The sequence below is a fragment of the Pleurodeles waltl genome, chromosome 2_2, assembly GCF_031143425.1.
Source record: "Pleurodeles waltl isolate 20211129_DDA chromosome 2_2, aPleWal1.hap1.20221129, whole genome shotgun sequence".
In the NCBI taxonomy this organism is placed as follows: domain Eukaryota; kingdom Metazoa; phylum Chordata; class Amphibia; order Caudata; family Salamandridae; genus Pleurodeles; species Pleurodeles waltl.
The window spans coordinates 580,344,913-580,367,214 of record NC_090439.1 but is presented as its reverse complement, the minus strand read 5'-3'; the positions used below and the strand labels follow the sequence as shown (position 1 = coordinate 580,367,214).

General features: G+C 39.5%; 1 protein-coding gene across 2 annotated transcripts in view; it reads left to right on the top strand.

Moving 5' to 3' along the window:
* KLHL14 (kelch like family member 14) overlaps positions 1-15,762 on the top strand; it is a 129,078-nt gene extending 113,316 nt beyond the window's left edge. For both annotated transcript variants that reach the window (XM_069220095.1, XM_069220094.1), the window contains exons 6-9: positions 7,267-7,457; positions 8,029-8,187; positions 10,433-10,590; positions 12,667-15,762. In XM_069220095.1, the coding sequence (XP_069076196.1) occupies positions 7,267-7,457; positions 8,029-8,187; positions 10,433-10,590; positions 12,667-12,807 (649 nt within the window). In that variant the 3' untranslated portion in view covers positions 12,808-15,762. The remainder of the gene's footprint in view (positions 1-7,266; positions 7,458-8,028; positions 8,188-10,432; positions 10,591-12,666) is intronic.
* Positions 15,763-22,302: the final 6,540 nt, after the last annotated feature.

Here is a 22,302-nt window from a genome sequence, read left to right as displayed (position 1 = left end):
AGGCATAAAAAAATTAAAAAATATATAAATGAGGAAAAAATGATGATCTAATTCTTAGTAAATTGAGAACAATGACCCATGAAGGACTATAAAGAAAGTGAATGTCAAGATAATTTATTAATGTAACATCATCTACCTCATTTTTCACTGTGTTGCACAGAAGAAGCATATCCTCAGCAAGGTGCAGGAGCCTTCAAGCACAATGTTCCATCATATTCATAACCCCATAACTCATATACTGTAAATATGCAATATGATGTCTCACAAAATGAGCTGTGCTGTCAACCCCACACAACTTACAAACACATTGAGGCCTGAAGCACAGCAGCATAACATAAAACAACCCAAGGAATTTAGATACTGGAATGAAGCTTCCAATTAAACAGGAAGCAAATACGTGTGTTTATTACGTGTGTTTCTGTGTTCTCAGCTCATTCTCTTTCTACACGGAATCTGTGTAGGAGTCTGTAAGTTAGAGAGTATTGTAAAACACATAGGGGGAGATTTACAAACATTTTGCGCTGGGTTAGCGCCACAAAAGTGACGCTAATCAGCACAAGAAGATTTACAACGCCCCTGCATCACAGAGCATCACTTTTCTGGCGCTCCGGAGGCACAGTGTGCCTGCTCACATTTACAAGGCCATGTAAAGTCACCTTGCGTGGCTTTTCATGGATAACTCTGCCTCAAAGGGGGGTTCCTTGGGTGTTGCTTTGGGTGTTGCCACGCAAAACTAGTGGAAGTGGTGCAATGAGGAGAAATACCTTTATTTCTCCTAGCTTTTTGCATTCTGCAACACACATAGAAGAAGGAAAACGTCATTAATGATTGTTTATGTGCAGGAAGGTGTACCTTCCTGCACATAAACAATTATCCCTGCAACCCAGGCACCCTTGCACCATGATGCAAATGAGCTTCCATTGGCACTAGGCAGCCAAATGTGCGCAAGCTCAGAGGAAAGTACAGTGATGCGTTGTATTGCTGTAAATACAGCGCACCCTTGCACTTTCCTAATGGCGCAGTGTGGTGCAGTTAGGTGGCTTGCAGTGACACACTGGATAATTTTCTTGAGAATGTGGGCCAATATTTTTTTCCTAATTTACCTTCCAGTGCAAAATTTGTTTTGGGCTGGAATCTACCCTAAAAGTATCTTTACACTACTTAGCGCCAAGGGGGCGCCCATGCAACCACCCACGCCTTTTGATGCAAAACCCTATCTACAAACAGTAGTAGACCAGATTTTAAGCCAAAAGTTATTGCCATCTGAAAGCAGGCATTAAAAGGAGAAATGTTTTTATTTCTCTTTTCTTTTCCGACTTTGAATGCGTGCTCACATTTCAGCATGCCTACAAAGTAGGAAAAGTTTTAAAGGGTGTCTAAGCGTAGTATTTTGTATTAGAAAGGCACCCTTCCAGTGCAAAGCCTAGGCTAGACTAACGCACACACCCTCGCACTATGGCGCAAAGATGTGTGCGTGGCGCATGGCAGCTGACATTAGCGCTAGGGAGAGCGGAGGAGAGAGACATATCTTTGTAGATATAGCGCTTTCCTGCTCCCTCCCAGGGACGTCATTTAGAGGTTGCCAGGGGTCGCAAATGCCACCTCCACCTTGCCCCTTTTCACCTCCACCATGCGTCCCTTGGCCTCAGAGGTGGCAAAATCTGTTCCAAGAACACAGGGCAGCTCATCCTTATGGACGTTACTTGGGGCTTCACTTCAATGTTTTCAATCGTTTTTTTTCTTTACACTAATAGTGAATAATACGTTATTCACTATTAGTCAAATAAAAATTGGAGTACAGATGAGAATATGACCCTCCGTGGGAGCTGAGGTAAGTAAAAAACACTTTTAAATGTTTGTTGTGTGCATGCTTGCGGGTGAGAGTGTGCTTATGTAAAAGAGAGTGTGTATGAGCGAATGTGTGTTCGTGTAAGCATGTGTGTGTGAGTGAATGTAAAGATGAAATGCTGCGTGATGTCACTTCCGCTATCCCTGGCATTTTGGTGAATTGACGTCCATGCTCCCTCCCTGTCATGCAACGCACCACAGTATTTTTGGCGGCTGCGTCGCGTTCCGTGCCTTCTCTAAATCTGGGACACAGTGTATTATCTATGACCATTGGTCATTTTAAGGATTAAATGGCTCCAAATGTTATTCACTATAAAGTCCTCTGATGCTCTTGTATGGACCTCGCACGAGCTATAACAAAATAATGATAACAAATTAATACATACAATGCATACATTCATTTTTGTGGGTCGGTTTTGAGATAAGCCTGTGTTGTTTCTTTTTGGGGTTCCAGGAAAGTGTTAACCCCGAAGCGTTTTCTAAGTTGAAATCACCCATTGGCATTCATGGACACTGAGTACAATATTTTCATCGATTGAAAATGTATACAGTGCTCGCATCAAATTATTGGAATTCTTCCCAAAATGAATGGAACTAGTTGCAAATGGATATTTCTTTTTAGTGTCATTGCATGCTTTTGTTATAAATCTTATCATTAAACAATAGATTAACGTATCCATACAACTATTTTAATTATATTCGCCGAACTTGATTCAAAGGTTCGTGTAAAACACTTTTAAAACATACAGAGGGAGTACTTGTATCATATACTGCAGAATACACTGATTTATATAGCCCTACGACCGAACTATCGAAGTAGAAAAAGAGCATACACTCCTGGATCTGAATCCATGTCACATCATGAAGGGCTGAGTGGAGCTATTTAATTATCATAAAAGGTCAAATTTCGAAAATTGAATATTATTTGGCTTTATTTAAAATCTGTGAGAAAATGCTATTGCCCATACCGCGCAGGCACCTCAAATCCTTTAGGATCGATCATTCAAGCACGTTGATGAAGGCAAATAAATCTGGTATCCCTTTACAGTATCCCTTCTTCCTTAAAGTCATAGTACATATTTTTGCAGCTTCTTGCTGTTTAATAGAATGTCCTTACGGAAGAGCTCTCTGCGTCTGCCTGTGTGAGCTGGTTTTAGTGTGTGTGGCAGCTAGAGTCTTCGATTCTGTCACTTGGAGGCCTTGATTGAGGCATGTGCCACCTATAGCGTGTAGGTCTTGAGGGATGCAGGTGGCATTTCGGTCAAGGATCAAAGCCCTGCAGTGCAACGGTGCCAGAAGTGAGAATGATCGCCACTATTATGTGGTCTCGACGGTAGGCGGGTCAACAGCAAGGGATGAATATGAAGAAAAAGAAGCTCTGGAAAAATAGTTTAATTCGCGCATCATATAGAAGAAGAACGCATGATGAAAAGTTTATCTCTTTCCCCTGCAGTTAGGAGGACATTCTTCAAGAACAATTTGAAACAGGAGGGCAACTTATTTTATGGCACAGTTTCTGAATAAAAACAAGTTAAACACTTCAATATTTCAATAGTTAAGGGTCTGGCACCACGATTAAAGTATTATTTGCCTGCAGCAGCCCTTCAAGTATGTGTCTATAACAAAATAGTGCGCTGATCCGTCAGGAAAGTTAGATCTGATAGGCGAAGCCTTCCTCGGCCAGGAAGCCATGAAAGCAGACTCCTGACCCTTGAGCCCACCATAGGTATTCAGGTGTCCTGTGTGGCCAGCCTCGTAGTGGGGCAGAGCATGGCCTTGATGGGAGGAATCACAAGGGTTGAAGAAGAAGATGGTGCTCATTAGATTCCATATAATTCTCTTGAGAGGCTTGAAAGAGCAAGAGAAATTACATTAGCTGAATGAGGTTGGAGACTTTTAAGTATCTGAATAACTGTGGCTTTGAAGCAAGGTCGATAGAACAATTAGCAAAGACATGATTAAGCGATAGACGGTCGACTATAAGGGGGTGCAGGGACTGATGGTTTGGGCAACAGAGCTGCAAAAGAGGGCACAGAAGGGGTTGGCTGAATCATTAAGGAGGGCAAGTATAAAATATAGCTACATAGAAGACTGGACAACATATTCGGACCCACCATCCACAAAATTAAGTTAATAGCTATAATTGTGGTATGAAATGGACACAAAATGAAATTGGATTAAAAAATAAGTGGTTCTTTACAGTCAAGATGTGTATTAATTGGATACAGGTGCTGCCTAATTGTGTTGCATTCTCAGCAAAACCAGTTTCATAACATCCAGTTCTGTGCTTAATTAGGACACTGAAATATTGGCTGCCTGTCTACTGAGTATTTCCTGGTCCTAAATTCATTTGTGCATCATCCGTGCAGAGATGATACTTAATTCAAACAAGAGCAATGATGGAAGTGAACAGACACGGAAATGCCAGTCAGACTGTGCAGGCGTTACCAGGTTATCTTCAGAACCAATAAACCTGCTTTTTCAGAGGGAGCATTCTAGAGTGTGGGACTGGTGCCTGTAGCCTGAAGTAAGCATGCGTCCCTGCTACAGTCCTAGTTACCTGTGTTGCTTTTGTCTTTGTCATCAATTGAAGCCTCCATACAACACAAGGAGTTCGGTATCAGTGACCAGCCCCTGATCCCCTTCTTGCTCTCACTATATAAGGAGAGGGGATGCTGAAGAATCATCCTCGACTACATCTGATGTTCATGAACATCTGCTGAGCCCCACACACCCTGCACCATAGTCAGCATGTGGCTGACTGAAAGACTGAATGCTGCAATTGGTAACTGCCTGACTCACATGACCGTCTCTGGACCAAGGTTTTCCATTTGTATTAATTGCCTCTATTTCTCGCTTGACTTACCTTAGCATGTTTACCCATGACCCAACTGGCTAACCAGCTAGCTATGTCCACTGACCTCTCTGGTAAACTGTGTTCTGTGATCTTGAGCCTGTGTGTGTTACAGCCCCCCCAATGTCAGTACAGCCACCGTCCCACTACATACACACAAACCCCAAGACACTGTTCCCTTTCTTTGCAGGTACTTTCGATTCTGCAGTTGCCATTGTGTGTTGAATAGTTTTGGGCAGATGTCCTTAAACATCTAGAGTCACGAACTGTAACAATGACACACATTGGCAGCTAAACTGTAAACCTCAGTTCTAACTACAGTATCCGTTTAAGGTTGTGCATACAGTAGCTGTTTACACCTTGTTGTGTCTTAATTTGTACTGAATGTCATTGGATCTGTGCATTTTGTGTTTTAGAACTGTTGCCGGTGCTTAAGTTGTGCTTGTTGTTTCCGGTACTGGGCACCGGCACTTATTTTTGGAAGGCCGGTGCTTATTATTCTGCCCTAAGCATTTGCTGCGAGCAAAAATATGTGGGAAAGAGGAGGAAAATAAAAACGAAAAAGCGTCACAATGGGAGAAAGCTGCAAAAGTGAGCGGAAAGGGCAGGGAGTGGCCTTAAACAGATTGAAGAGGCCCCAGATGGCTTCAGGATTACGCTGCATCAGAATTTCGTGTTCACACATTTAATTGCAGCAGCTGCGTGTTTAAGAGGAGGTCTTTAAGCACTGGCACGTTTTTATATACAAATTAAGCCCTGACTGTTGCTAACTTTGCTCTCAGTGAAGCGTCATGAACGTTAACTGAATTAGACTGTTGTGTAGTTTGTTTAGACAGGTGCCTTTTTATCATTACTTATAGACAGTGCCTTCCATTAACTGCTGGCAAGTCCCATGCAAGAGTACACATGTACTATTTTACGTTAAATTGCTGTATTTTGTTTTCTGTTCTAGTTCTGTGCTTTTGATTATGTCTTGCACTGTAAATATATAATCTAGAGTGGATAGTATCTACGAACTCGGCTGTATGGTTATAATTTGCTGTGACTGTGCTAGTCTCACCCCACACATCCTCTCTTGAATAATGACTTCGACTGGGAATATTTTAAGCGTTGAGTGCTAGAGACTGAGTTTTCTGTCTTTCAAAGGGCTCCGTGGCTATTGCAACCACACTTCTAACAGTTGGCAAAACTGAATGTACACAGGGTTGGAAGTGGCTATTAAATCAAAGTAAAAGCAAATCATTTGAAAACGGGTGAGATCTTAGAAACTAAAAATAAATTAGAAAATACTATTGAGAAACTGACAAAATGGAGGGACTGATAATGCTAACATCAATGTATGACGGCAATCTATTAATAATGAAGACCCAATCTGTTACAGTCACCGGAAAATGAACAAGACAACTCTCGCAGGACATCGGAACTGACATAGAGTAAGACAAAATGTTGAATTGACTTTCTGTCGCTCCCACCAGCCACCATGACGCGTCTCTCGTGCTGTTACACAGCATGAAAGAAGTGCCATGGTTAGCCTGAGCGGGCAGAAATACACTCAGGGAGGGAGTGTGGCACTGCGCTTGGTCTCCACCCAGTTGTAAAATACAGCCGGGTGGAGAGTTACTAAGTGTGCATGTCAGTTTGGCCGGCTTCGGACGGCAGGCCAAACTGACAAGCGCTTTTAGAAGCGCACATACCACTCCTCCTCCACTCGACGTGGAGGAGGCTGGCCCCACCCCACACTATGAAGGTGGAAAAATAAAGGGATAATAAAATACCTTTATTATCCCTTTATTTTTCTGCTTTTCGTCAGTGGGGCAACGATTTTCTGCCACAGCTGAAGGGCCACCCCTGGCGTTACGGCCTGCAGACTTTAGAGTTGGGGAACTAGGTTTGATTCTTGGCATTGGCTCAACGTCCAGTGATTGTGGCCAAACTACTTAATCTTTCCATCCATATAAACAACATGTGTCCTTCTGTAATGTAACTGGCACTCATGTAAAACTCCCCAATATCTTTGGCTAGAGGGTGTACTATTTTTTAAAAAGGGCACTACGAGGTAAAAAACATGGCTTAACCTAAGGAACGAAAAATATTTACAGCCTGATTTGTACAAAGTGAAATCAGAAAACCTGGATAAACCGGGGATTGCCTGTTTAAATTTTGTGATCTTGGCCAAATATTTTATTTCACCAAACCTTTTTTTAAAATGTATTATTGTGTATGAAAGCAGTTTCAAATATGTGAGTTCTGACTACCAGTTGCATAAAACTATCACTTTTAGTATTTCTCAGCACAGTGCAGTAATGTGTCATATTAATGTCAAAGCTTCCCTATGTTAACGTTATAAAATGCATTGAATTTTGAATAGTCTTTATTATGGTTTGCATGAAGTTTGCGGTATGATATACATACCACGTATTTTCAGGGCTCGGCTTGTGCACTGGCTCTAAAATCCAAGCCTGACCCTTGGCTCAGCTCTGGCTCTCCCTGTTAATTTGTTAGCTTGTCCACCCCTGCCTCTACAGCTCATTAACTTGCACTATTTCTGTGCTTTTTCATACTAGGAGGGCCAGTTTCTACGCATGCCGACTGGATAAGCATCTTTACGTGGTTGGTGGACGAAACGAAACTGGATATTTGTCCAGCGTGGAATGCTACAACCTGGACACAAATGAATGGCGCTATGTGTCGCCCTTGCCCCAGCCGTTGGCTGCCCATGCAGGAGCAGTGCATCATGGGAAGATATACATTTCCGGTAAGTCTTACCTCATTTTGAAATCACAGTAGAGCTCTATGGCACCTATCTGCTTTGTATGAGATATTTTAATAACTGCAAGATGTTAGATTAGCCAAAATTACCAGTAAGTGGAAACTGTCCACATCCTTTTAACAGTGAGAATAAGAAAGCTCTCCAGACCCGATAGCCGGGGCCTTACTGTCACGTATAAGAAGTAGCCCGAAGAAAAATGCTTGTTTTCCAGACATGGACTTTCTCAGCTGTTTTCTTTCTGGGTATAGTGGCTCAGTGGATTAATGCATCCACTCCAGGAATCTCCGTTTGTCCTGATTCAAATTCTAGCAAGAACAAATCAGCTATTTATCGTTCTGAGGTAGATTAAATGACTGCCATTAAGCTGGGTAACAGTAAACATCTGCATTTTCAGAGGCCAGAGGGAGGGGGTGTGCCTTACAAAACACGTTATTGTAATGTTCTCTCACTCTACTCACTTTAACATGAAAGCAAGGCTGTCACCCCAATGTGAGTTGATCCTGTCTGGGCAATCTGGTAGCTATATTTTCACACCAATCTAACATTCCTTTGGCAGGAGGTGTTCATAATGGAGAATATGTCTCGTGGCTGTACTGCTATGACCCAGTCATGGACGTATGGTCGAGAAAACAAGACATGAACACCAAGCGAGCCATCCACGCCTTGGCAGTCATGAACGATCGGCTCTACGGAATTGGAGGAAACCATTTGAAAGGTAACAGCGGCAGCACCAGTGTCGGTATGCTCTTGACTGGAATATGCAGCAGTTGTGGGTTCAAATCAAAATGGTGTTAAAATGCTTATTTGAAGGGAACTGGAGATAAACGTTTATGGGGTGCTAAGGGCATCTTGTGTGAGGCTAACATAAAGCAGTGAAGGAGATTTATAAATATCTGTGTGTTTTTTTTTTTTTAATGGCAAGAAAATCATTATTTTGTGGGTGAAACAATCACATCCGGTAGTAATTCTGGCTACTGTTCGGTAGGGTAGTACCCTGTGGCCCATTTAGTAATAACAAAGAGTTCTGGGTGTGTCTGATGCCGGTAGGACTACACCACCAACAGCCCATCCATCACCATTTGCTGGCGAATTGCAGAGGCATGCAGGTAATATTTTCATGGGAGCATATCCTGTGCAAGTTAGTCCCTCCCTTTGCAGAGATGGCGTGAATGAAGGAAAATATTGAGAAATTAGAGGTAATTCATTGTTGTGAGCAGTGCTTAATTTGAGCCAGTATTTGCAGGTGGGGCTCACCCGAACTTATTTTTGGGGATTGGCACTAATGTTTCCTCAACAAACTGATTCAGAGCAAGAGAAAAACACAAAAGGGGGAAGAAGGAGGAAGAGAAAGATGGAAAACAGTGACAAAGTAAGAAAGCAGGGACGCGAAAGAACCTGCAAGAGTGGGTTAAAGTGGCAGGTAGTGTCTGGTAGGGAAAAAAAATGCATGAGGTGGAATCAATACTACAAAGCATAGTATTCCGCACATATAACATTTGATTGCACTGGCCAGAGGTTGCTTAGCATAACTTTGGGCCTTGGCACTTATTCTCAAGTCCCCTCCATCCAGAGGTTTCATTTCCACACCAGACAGGAATTATAGTGTTTGGGGTGACTAGACCAGTCCAGTTCTTATAGTGCCTGCCAGGGTAGAGACGGATTTCTTTTTGTGATTCCTCTCTGTCCAGGTATAACTCCAGGTGTAGAGAAATGAAACCTTCCTAGAGGAAAACATTTTCGCTGTTAGAGGCGAAGGCACTGTTCCTGCTACTAAACATAGTTAATCTATAACTGTAGGCACTGCCAGACTCTCCACAAGCTATGAGGGTTGTACAAAGGAGTTCCTTTGGCAGACGTTTTAAGAATAGTTATCTCGGCTACCAGTTCATGGAAAGCAGAACTTAAATGTATAATCTGCCTGTTATTTTCAGATGCACTATTAGCATTAACAGCTGAACACAAAGTCCAATTGTATTTTGTAAGTTTGCGCCACTTTGCGCCAAATATTGACGCAAATGCAGAGCTAAAAAAGTATAAATATGGGCCAAAATATTTCAAGTACCTTCCAGACCCACATCAAACACTAGCACAGCACAGTAATTGTGACAGCATACAGTCTGCCCACCTAAAACCATCGCACTGGATGCAGGAGAATCTCTGATTAAACCCTAGTAAGAGCTTTCCCTTGTCCTGAAGAAAGTTAGTCCCCTGCTCAATGTAAGTGCAGTGTCCCCGGATCCCAAGTCAGCATCTGAAATCACACAGCTGAACCATGATTGAAGCTTGATGCCGCACATCGGCAGCCATGTGGGAGCAATACCTAATGTTACTTCTGCCTTAAGTGCTGAGCAAGGAGAGAGCTGTGGCCCATGAGACACATAGCCTGGATTATCACTTCCAAGGCAGGATGCTACAAATCCTTGTGGGATAAGGGGCATTCCTGATTAACAAAACAATGGCAGCGTAGCTCTGTCAAGCAAGGAGACCACTGCTAAGGCTTGGTATGAAAATGCAGTAGTAAGGCAGGGGTAGCATACAGATGGAAGATGCTTCAAAATCAAAGGAAATCAGTGCGGAAATACTTAAAATGTACTAATTCAATGCAAGTAAAGCTAATCATGGTTAGAAGAACCCTTTTAATGGGTATACATAAAAAGCACATTATAAGGAAAGGGTGAGAGGGAAAGAAAATGATTGCGTGAAAAACTGGCTCAAAACAACAAAGAAAACAGAACAATAGTTGTTCCTGAGGCTTTAGGAGATCAGAGCAATAGATGGGATTAGATGCATTTGTGGTCATGTGTATGTATACCTTTGATTATTTCCTGTTCTGCGGCCGGAGAGCATGTCTGGTGCTAAATGTTTGAAAATGTATGTGTTTGCATAGAGCAAGGGGAGACATGAATGACTACTGAAGAGTTTCATGGGGAGGTTCACTTTTCCCATTATATGTTCTGTAGGTTTCTCCCACCTGGATGTCATGCTTGTTGAATGCTACGACCCGAAAGGTGACCAATGGAATATTCTACAGACTCCGATTTTAGAAGGTCGCAGTGGACCAGGATGTGCAGTTCTGGATGACAGCATTTACATCGTTGGCGGTTACAGCTGGAGTATGGTGCGTGATGTAGATGATTGTTAATTTGTTGTCACACCTAGACATTACGCATCCTAAATATACCTGAAATATACAACAAAATATGTGATATCAATTCATAACTTAGAATCTTAGGGGACCACGGTAGCTTCAGGGAGGAGAGCACATATTTGGCAAACAGTTATGGAGATTTCTATGTGTATCTCATCGGTTAGCATCTTCTATGAATTTCAACAGGGATGATGTATTCTATCCTGTGTTACTACGCAGAACAGTGCTCTTCCATTATTATTATTACTATTATTTCTATTATTGTTTAAGAAAAAAATATATAACAGGTGATCTTCCAATTCAGGTTTAAAAACCTGTCTCTTATTTCCTCATTACAAGTGACTTGTGACACACTGCGTCACCTGTAATAAAGAAATTATGTAGCTGCTCACTGTAATAACCCATTATTGTTGAGTACTAGCTTCACACTGTTAGATGCCAGCAGTGAAGGTGAAAGGTAGGGCACATAGGATAATTACAGATGCAGTTTAAAGAAAGAAAAACAATACTGACTTTTCCTTCTTCTGCTCTGTTTTTCCAGACGAACAGTGATAAGCAGAAAGGCGATATTAATATTAACATGTTTATTTTTTTAACTCTTTAGGTAATTTTAGGAAAAGATAGAATCTCTCTGCATGTTTCAATGGATTCATAGCTTTGGTGGTTTTTTAAAAAATCCGACTTTTATTAAACTGATTCTATTTTTATTTTTTGCAACAAATATCCAACTGCTTTTTTGGTGTGTTTAATTTTGTCCTAGAGGTTCTACGTTTGTTCTTCAAGTTTACAAACTTGCTAACTATTTCACATACAAGAGCAATTCTCCTGTTTGTGGAAAAGTAGATGCTCTGACTATGTACAGTATGGAAAAAAGTTCCCGTTGCCCTGCATTATAAAGATACTACCAGTCATCTGGAGTTCTATGGCCTTATAAAGCCTCATTCCTCAATATGGTCACAGAACACCTTAACAAACTTGCAATATCCTTATATTGTGCTGCAGTGATGCTTTATTCCTTATATACTGAATAAAGAAATATCCTAAACATTAAAGAACACTGAACATAGTAACCAACTTCCTTGTTGTAACTGTATGTTTCCTAACAATATTCTGGACAATTGCCATAATAGGAAGCTCATAGCATATCTAAACATTACAGGGTTCTGTGTGCACTCATTTTGTAAGAATTTTCCAGTTAATATGACACACAGAAAAAGAAACAAAGTAAAACAAAAATAAAAACAAAATAAAAAAACAAAAACAGTGCCCTTCTAAAGAAAGTAGTAACAATTTCAAATTTTTCACCATGAAATGTAGACATGTGACCTCATAAACACATGGTCCTTTCAAAGGATATAATCTGGCCTTCCCCGAATCTTAAGTAAAGCAATGAAACGCAGTCATACCTGATAAGTGAATAGCACAAATGTTGGTATTTTCAACAGAAACTTCAATGAGCAAGTGGGCAATGGATCTGCACATTACCCTTCTGCCCCTCTGTGTGAACATTACTCTACTGTTGCAGTTGAGGAAGGGCACTAGGAAGCATACACTGACAATGTTGCAACTAGTTTTTATCCTTCTTTGTCGCTCAACGGAGGACTTTGGTCAGTTTCTGGTATTCTGGTTCTAGCACCTAGCATAACTTTGTTCTTGCAGAAAAGTACACCTTTTTGTAGGGTTCCGATAACTATCTTCATTGCCATTACAAGTAATTTGAAATGAACAAATAGTAAAGAGCAAACACCCTGCTTTATAATGTAGACCACTGAATTGACTTAATTATCCAGCGTTGGCCTATAAGGGCTGAAGCCGTTGCAGATTTTCAAAGTAGTCCAAATAAATAAATTTAGATACAGAAAATTGAATTGGAAATCCTTTATACTGCTGCTCATTATCCTGAAAATATGTTATGAATCCAGCACTCTTAAACATGTTTCAGATGCCTATTGTGCACTTTTATCAGTCATCCATGCTTGTGGTCATATATATTTGTATTTGATTGTACAATGTGCCAGATACGTTTTTATGTTTTTGTGCTTTCAGGGAGCATACAAGTCTTCAACAATATGCTACAGCCCAGAGAAAGGAACCTGGACAGAATTAGAAGGAGATGTGGCTGAACCCCTTGCTGGCCCCGCATGCTCAACAGTCATACTTCCAGCCTGCGTGCCGTACAACAAATAGTATCCACCCAAGAATAGTTGAAATGAACTTTGTTTTTCCTGCAAAGTCATGACAGGTGACACTAATATTCTGCCCTAAAAGGACTAATTGAAATAAAAGACAGATGTAATCAACTCCTTATTCTATTTTAGCGCTTTCAAAGCAAGCTATGTGAGGATGGATGCCTTTGCTGGACTAATGCTTGTCTTCCAAAAGAATTCCCAAGACTCCCCAGAGAAACGTCATATGATGACAGACTTTAACGTTTCATAACCCAATGACTTCTTCCTTTGTCAGTGATTCTTTAACTTAAAAAGTGAAGACACAGCTGTCAAACCAGGACTTGCTCGAGATTGGCAATCATTATAGTAGTGCTCTAAGTATGCAACAAACATACTTCTCGCTTCAATGTGGATCTTTCATTGGCCTTTTCTTTCACCAAACTGTATATAAATCAACTTAGAGGTGCTCTAATGCACAACCATGAATGAAAAAAGGATTTCTCGTGGACATTTTATAGTGTATGATACTACAAGTTATCTTGTCTATCTTGAAATCATTTTGCTGTTAAATCCTGTTGGCATGGCAGCAAGACAATAGGATATTTCTCATCTCTGTTTTGAGAGCAGCTCATTCCTTTTCAAGACTCACATATGGACAGCATAGTGGTGTCACTGCACCATATCAAAGAGCCACAGAGAGACACTGCATAGCTCTTGCTCAAAATGTTGTAAGCCATTTAAAAAACAAAACACATACTTATTATTTAGAAATTCTCTACCGCTAAGCAACTGTATTTGTGTGGGCCAGACACTGAAATTTGGATTTTAAAAGTGTTTTATATTTTTGCTTTAAATGTAGTGTACTTTTTGTCTCTTTAATAGTGAAATTGATCTGAGGTGTAACACTCACAGCCTTTATGTCTCCCAAGGCGGAGACAGGTCGATCAAAACATGGCCCTGTGGGAAGGCTTCAAGCTGTAGAGGTTTCTTTACTTTGAGTCTTTGTGTCTTTGTTTACAAATTCTTTGTCATAACATATATTGAGAAAAGGGAACCGTGCATATATGGGAGGCTTCAAAAGCACTGTCTTGGATCCTTTTTTCAATTCTACATGTTTTGGGGGACATTCACCATCTTTGAAGACCTTTGAATGGTAATTAGGAATAACAGGAATGTTTCTTTCATAAATGTACACACTCCATTTGTATTTATAATCAAGTAAAAATGTTGCAATCTGTCATAAAACAAAGACGAAATTATTACGTGATCATAAAGCCTGTTATATAGTTTTTCACATGAAAGAAGGAAATCTTTGTTGAGAGGTTCCCATGTGATATTTCAAAATACCAAATTTGCTGCATTTTACACACCCACTGGAAGTTACATTGTGGACAAAGCATTTTCTTTTCCAAACAAATATAATGTTTGAAGCATTGTTACTACACAAGACATCTACCCACCAATGAGGCATCGTGGAAAACTATTCTAATTGTTTCTTTTTTTAGCTCTCAACACATTGACCCCTTAGACTCATGAAGGGAATCACACAAAAATGCCTTTGGTAGGCACTAGTCTTGTTCTACAAATATTTAAGGTCTCCCATTAATTTCCTGTCCAAGTGAGCAATATTAATTTTTGAGTGCTTATTGAAATGCCAAAAATTATTATTATGGCCTCTGTCTAAAGTAGATACCTTGGTTCTATAACAAATAGAAGATGTGTGTGTTGTTTACTGAAAAGCTGAGCTTGCCCTTTTATAACTCCTGATGCTTCCTTTCTTCAAGACACACTCAATTTGCAGACTAGCCTGAACAAGCATTGATTGAGTGAAATTGTGTACTGTCACCCTTCCATGCTGATGCACAGCACTGCCACTGGGCCAGTTGCCCTGGCTTTCTTTGCATTGACAAGGTTATAATTTTAAAAGATTGTAATATCAGTATGAGGTGACTCTAAGAAACACAATTCCAGTTTGCAACCTTGAATGTTAATAAAGAAAGAAAGTAGAAAATATGCTGAGTCTCAAGGCGGTACTTAAACGTTTTGTTTTCATCAACTGAGCTGGTGAAGGCCTAGTGTACCTTTTGTTGTTACCTGTTGTCTACATGGGTGAATCCTGTGCATTTGTCTGTGCTACTCATTTCTTTAACATTGAGCCCACTGTGTTCTGAGTCTACCCAGTGTGTTTAATGTTTGTTATTATACATTGAAGGACTTACTATCACTGCTGCCTTTCTGCATTAAAAGGTGTAGTGTAACAAAGCTGGGTAAAACAACTTGAAAATGTTACTACGTGCATTTTATTTGGGGTGGGATAGTTGTTTAACCAAACCAACTATGTGCAAATGAAAATTGCCATCAAAAACAGTTTTAAGTCTTTGGGTATTAAGCAACATTAATACAAAACTGTTATGGAAGGTGTGTGAACAATCATATGTGCTTTGATCGCCATGATTTTTCTGCAGTAAAAGTATGAGTCTTTAATTTTTCTATGACATTGTACTGAGTGAGTGAACTTTTCCACAGAGATAAGGAATTAGGCCTTCTTCTTAAATATACATGAGGTAAAATATCCAATTTTTTTTCACTGTAGAGGCCACATATCACAGGGTCTCACTAATACATGTAACAAGAGCTAGCTCTGAGTGCTGAAATAGTATACAGTAGATCAACATCCGTGTCTGAGGAATTTACGTTAGCCGTAAAGTGTTTAAACTGCAACCAATGTGCAATCTTTTAAGACTAACTTAAAAAAAGTTTATTTGTTGTCTTTAAGTTGTTCTTTTTTGCAAGGTAAATTAAAGCATTTGTGAGAATTCTGGGCAATGTATCTTTCTGAAAGGCCTGACAATGAAGAATGGACTGACTAAAAAAAAGTCACAAAGAATGTAAATTTTGTACAGTATTGCGATGTGTAAATGAAGCTTGCTTGTTTGGGAGTAAACTTTAAATAAAACTTTATGTAATAATACAACTCTGTTCCACAGTACTTTTTAATGGATAGAATCGTGTCCTCATTCAACACTTGGTGGTTTTCATTTTGTATAAACATGGAAACATTCTTCTTTTGTAAACATACATGCCAAGCATTGTATTAGCATAACCATTTTATTTTGCATTTCATAGCTTGTAGATGTATTGATATTGCGCCTTTTCTACTCTGCCATTTTTCAAAAACCTGGTATGAGTGCCAAAAACATTTTCCTTTTAAAGAATAAGGGCCTGATTTATACGTTATTGAATGGTTGTTTGTACGTCAAGACAGTGGAGTAAAATACTTTGTTATCCTGACCGGCATGCTGTGCACCAAAAATAACGATGTCCACTGGCCTGGTGGACATCTGTTAACATTGGCTGGCTCCACCCTCACAGAGATTTTTGTCAGTGTTGGAAAAGATTGATGGACCACTCTGTCAAACATGATGACCCTCCATCAAACATTTATGAAGTTTTACATTCTCCAAAAACAAACTCCCAAAGTTAGAATTTGTTTTTGAAAAATGTAAATCTAAAAGCCCCCACATCATGGGAATGTTCTCCCATTGTGTCTGGGTCACTGTCCTTGATGGACAACTGCCCACTCTAAATAGGGTGGGTGGTTAGATATCTTACCTCCAATGGCTCGTAGTCAGTTGGGCCATCGGAGGAACATTTGGTGGCTGCGGTTGACTCAAAATGAGATGAGTGACTCTAATTGAGGAGGGACAGCAGACAGTTTGATTGAGAAGATACTCCATCATCACTGTGACAAAGTGCCCTCTCCTCCAAACTCTAAATCAGGGCCTACGTTTGTAAAACATGCTCATTGTTTTTTATTAAAAAGAAATATTGGTCTTTCAAAATGTTCACTAAAATGCATACTCCCGTAATTACCAATTAGTAATTCAGTCCATAATGTTCATATTTTACATGTATATAGTAATTTATGGTGGTGACAGTGATTCGTACATTTCCCATTTACTAAAAATTCTGAATAAACATGCAATTAAATTAATTTGCCCCAATCACTCTAGGCGTTATTCTTTAAACTTTTTTTTCTGGCTTAAGATAAAGTTAGGTATACAAAAATATTTGCCAAGGTGAAGCTTTTTTCCTTATTACCCGAATCATAAATTACAGATGTTTACCCTTTCCAAAAGGATTTGTTAATACAGAAAATCTGCCAGTATAGTAGATTTTCCACTTTCGCAAACCTAGGATTTTACAGAACCTGTATAATTTGATGAAAAAACACACATTCATACCTTTGTGGCTATTCACCAACAATAAGCTGGTAGTTTCCCACCTTGGAAATATATGCACATTTAGCCCTACCATGAGCTAGAATTAATGTGTTAACAGAGTGGAAATGGAGAGGAAACACCATCAAACTGATGAGATTGCAGGGCGAGACGTTCCTCCATGGGGGAGTATTCTCTGTGTAGAGAAAGAAAAAAAATGTGTACATTTGCTTTTGTGTTCTTTTCCAAAGATTACAATTTGGCATGCAGGAATGTTACATACATGAGTCCTCAAGAGCAATGATTGCTGTAATTTTGCAGAGGTTCTAGAAATCATTTTGAATGTCATAAAAGTCAGGAATATGCTCAAATAATTTAGAATCATGCCCACTCTGAATCAATAAGTAATTTTCTCCTACTGTTTTTCACTAAATATAATCAGTGCTTCTGGTATTTACGACAGTGCAAAAATGTACATGATCGGACTTCAAGAAGGACACATAATCAACCTAAATAAAAAACAATGGCCCAATTAACATTCAAATCTCTGTAAACGGAAACTACCCCATTCCTCAGCAGTATATGGATGGTAGCTCAATTCACAAATATGTATCAGACAGTATTAATAGATGAGAAATTCAAAGATACATTATTTTGTTCATAGATCTTGGAATTATTTCAGAACACATTGTTGTCAGAATGTTATGACAACTGTTGGTTTTACAACAAATCAAGACCCGTTAACTACAAGCCAGACAAATGGCCTAATTGAGAATTTGGCATACAGGATACACCATCAAAATGTGATGAATATCATGTCCACCATACTACAGAAGCTATAGGCTATGATGTACTTCTATTACGACAGAAGGGACATCCACCATGTTTGTGATGGAATATCCCCCCTGTGAAATTTTAAATGAGGCCCAAAGTTTCTTACTTCTAAGTGGGGAATCTCCTCCGGCTGATTCAGCCCCAGGGTTTGTTCATAAAGTTTATCAAATATCTTTCAGCCAGGACTTCACAAGCCGAACTGTAGACTCTAGCTCTTTCATTGCATATAGGCATGGGCTAGATGTACAAAGCTGTGGAGTAATGATTTATTATTTGTGTATTTTATCAAATCACTAAACCATATGTCCTAACGCTAGATGTATGAAGGTTTTGAATAGTGAATTCTACCGAATTGCAAATCGAAATTTGCTGTTCACAATGTAATATAATGGCCCTTCCTCAATTAGTGAACTAGTGTGATTCACAAATTTGTGATTTCCCATTACCAGTTCAGTAAATTGTGAATCAATGTTTAGGAATTGCTAATTGTGAAAGTCATATTTGTGAACTGCTTGATGGCATCACAACGAGGAAGTGCTGTTATACATGCTCTCTAGAGTACTTTGTAGCAGAGTGGAAGGTAGGCATTCTGTCCTTAGGTTACTGGTTTCTGTTTTCAGGCATTTTGGACCACATTTGCCCCATTATGTCCTGAGAGGAGCCTGAAACTATACTGGAGTTAGTAAAAGAAAACTGCAAATTCACTAAGAGGGAGGTCCGTGCTCACTCAAGAATGTGTTTTACACAATGATGAGCTTTGTGACAAGAGATCATTTCAGGTTCCAGACAGACAGAAGAAAAAATCTGAAAGTCCATCCAAGAAAAAATATGTTTGCTGGGAGTGACGCAGCGTACTATCAAGAAGATAAGAAACAATCTGCAGTCAAGAACTAAACACAAGGTGGCTACAAGACTTGCTGAGGCCCCATCAACCCAGCCACCGCCCACACCTCTGAAAGGGTTGAAACCAGTTTTGAGCCAGAAAGTATTGTGTGGCTTTCAGATATTGATGCATCTGCCACACCCACTACATCAAAAGGTAAGTGATAAAACAGTAATTGTAATATCTAATTTTTGCAAAAGTTAGATAAATAATTATTTAACAGAATAGCATTAGAATTTCAGAGCAATGCTTCCTATTACCTTTCAGGTCCATTGTGGGAGATGTAATACATATACTTTACTGTCTTTTTTCAAATACTTTCAGAGCTTCTTCATAATTAAATACCATTTAAATATGTCCAAGAAAGCACTTGCAATGAATATGCAAAACAAGTTAGCATTTTATTGTAACGTTTGGAAAACCCAAAAACGTTTAGCTTTACATTTTAGCGCAGTTAATATAATTGTAATATATGATATATGTACCATCCACAAGAGTCCAAGAGTTCGAGCAAGAGACCCCTCCAGACAGACCCTCACCGATGAAGAAAGCGAATGAAATCACAGCCACACCAGCACCACAAGTGCCATCAAGACGTAGAGCAGCACTCTCTCCATTGCCAGACTTCTCAAATGAATAAAAAACTTCCAGTGTGTGAAATTCTCACTTTGTAACCCATACAAATGTTGTAGGTACATTAGATGTTTTTGGTGGCCTCAATTTTGGCAGTGGAGCATCTACAAAATAAAACATTAAAGCTGTCATTACACAGTGGGCATGAAGGAACACATTAAAACAAATACGATGGCTTAGATACACTCAATAACACCGTTTAGGAGGGACAAAAAGTGATTGCTGAAAATTTTAACTAACAAAGACTATTTCCACTTTATGGAAGGTTTTACAGCAAAAAAAATAAAAAAATAGGTGCAAGAATAATCAGCTTATGTGTTGATTAGATGGGTTCACAATATTTGTTAACCAGCTATCACGTGCTACTGCCAGTTTACCAAAGTGCACTGTAAACATGCAGGTAGAGATGCAGCACTCCGGAGAGGATGTTGCATGTGTCCTTGTGCAAGTTGCCAGTGCGTTGGGGAATGTACATACTTCACACGTCAGCTACTGGTGAATTAGGTGGGAGTGAAAGTAAAGAGGCTTCAAGCCTCTTTGTTTCAGGAGTCACAAGTGTGCGTCTCAGACAAGCTACATGTAATGCTGTATCAGCAACTCATAATGTTGACACCACTGAAAGGGGAAGTGTTTTGAGAGGCAGAAAAAAAGCATTAGCAACATTAGTAACCTCCTCCTTGTTACTGTGTGTACATTTGTTAACATTACGTGTACTTGTTTGAAACAAAAACTCTTTAATGAGAGAAACAAACACAATTTCTAATATAGATACGCCTGAAATGAAGATAACACCGATTTATTTTCAAGTAAAACTGTAGCACGGATTTTCATTGTATAATTTTATTTGTAACACACATAAAAAATAATTTATAGTGAAGTCTGCAGGTCATGCTCTCTCTTCTGCTGCCCTCGAGGCATCCTGTGGGATGTGGTTATTGTTGCTGAACCTCATCATCTGACTCTGATATGAAAACTGGTATTTCTCTTCGTGTGGTTTATGTTGTGAAATATAGTACATGTTGCAACTATTTTGCAACTTATATCAGATGTACATAAGAGAGTACCTTTAATGGAGACAGTGAAAGTGTCTTTTGAGTCCAAATATCGTTTCACTCTCTGATCGTGTATATTTGTGGGCGGCAATGTAGCAGTGCTCACTTTATGTTGGAGGGTTGAGGTATAGTGTAAGAATCCATGAGCGTAAAGCATAAGCACTGTCTCCTGCAATATAAAAAAGGCACAATAAGTAACAAACAAACTGTGAGATTATGTGTAACATATACCTAGAAATATCTGAGAACAATTACCTCGTAAATATCTGTTTCCATAATCTCCTCTAAGAAAGTGTGTATAAATACCACGTGTCTAAACATAATTGAGTCATGTGTACTGCCTGGGAATCTTGCAACTAAGGGCCAGATGTAAGAAAGCATTTTGCATTCGCAAACGGTGCGAATGACCGTTTGCAAATGCAAAATGCCATTTCAGAATGTATTAAATACATTCTGAACGCAATTTTAAGGAATCGCTAAAATAGCGATTCCTTAAAATTTCGACCCTGTATAGAGAGTAGCAAATTGCGACTCTCTAATTTAGAAATCGCAAATAAGGATTCCTTATTTGCGATTCCTTAGCACATGTATGAAGCAATTCCTAAATGCGATTTTGGCATTTAGGAATCGCTAATTACCACAAAGTTGAACTTGGTGGTAACCATGTGCAAAAATTAAAAATGCATTTAAAATGCATTTTTAAATTGTACATTTAAAGCACACATGCCCTTTTGGCATGTGTGCACCTTACATTCCCCCAAATAGTTTTTGGGGTGCAGCAGAGGGGGCCTTAGGCCCCCAGCACCCTGGTGTTTTGCATTTCCAAAATTGTGATTTCTGGTTTAGAAATCGCAATTTTGGAAATGCAAAAAATTCACATATATGGGCCAACAGGCCCATAGGTGCGAATGGGGCCGGTATTGCAATTTGCGAATCGGTAATAGCATTTGCTATTTTTAAGAAATCGCTATTACCAATTCACAAATGTGATACATGGCACTTTGCGAGTCGGAACTAGCGATTTCTTAAAAATCGCTATTTCCGAATCACAAATGGCCTTGATGATACATTTGGCCCTATATCTGTTATTATGTTGGATGCATTACAAACCACTTGGATGTTAAGGGAATGTGTATTATTTCTATTTCTAAAAATATACGCTTTGTGTTATGGTTGGTGTTTAGGATTATGAATACCATCTATACATCCAATAACGTGTAAGAAATGTGTTATTCTATAAAATGTCAACTTTGTTAGTTGTAATGCCTATGCAGTTGTAAGAAAAGTAATTAGAGAAAAATAATTCTCATTAGCATTGTAAAACCTCTGAAAAACCTGTATAGTGTATTTTAGGAGACCCCACCTGCTGCAACAATTACACCTCGGTAACGCCCAGAGGCTAAGAGATGCAGTGAGCATGATACCTGCCCAGGGGTGGGGATAGAATTACTCCTAAGAGTGTTTCTAGCAAAGAGATCTAAAGTAACTGCACTACCTATCTTGTATTTGTCAAATATTTCCTCCTCTTCCTGTTGGAAAAAGTATGATTCTAAATATGTGCTCATGTCTCCTCCTCCTTGGTAAACCAGCCAGTATACTCATCCTCCTCGCCATCATGTACAATGCAACCATTGTGGAAAACACTGACGTATCTGGGGCTGTTTATATAGGTTCCACCTGGCTGCTACCTGGTTTAGTGGTAAACTGCTCTTGCAAAAAGAGCATTCTGTGACAAGGGGCTGTGGGTATTCAAGTCAAGATGGCAGACATGTAACCTGTTCGCTCTGCTTCCTTTATCCTGCCTCAATTGCTCTGTTCAAGTGCTATTGAGTTGAATAACAGCATGCCAAGACACCAGATTCGCTCCTAAACCCCATGTGGCACGTATCTCA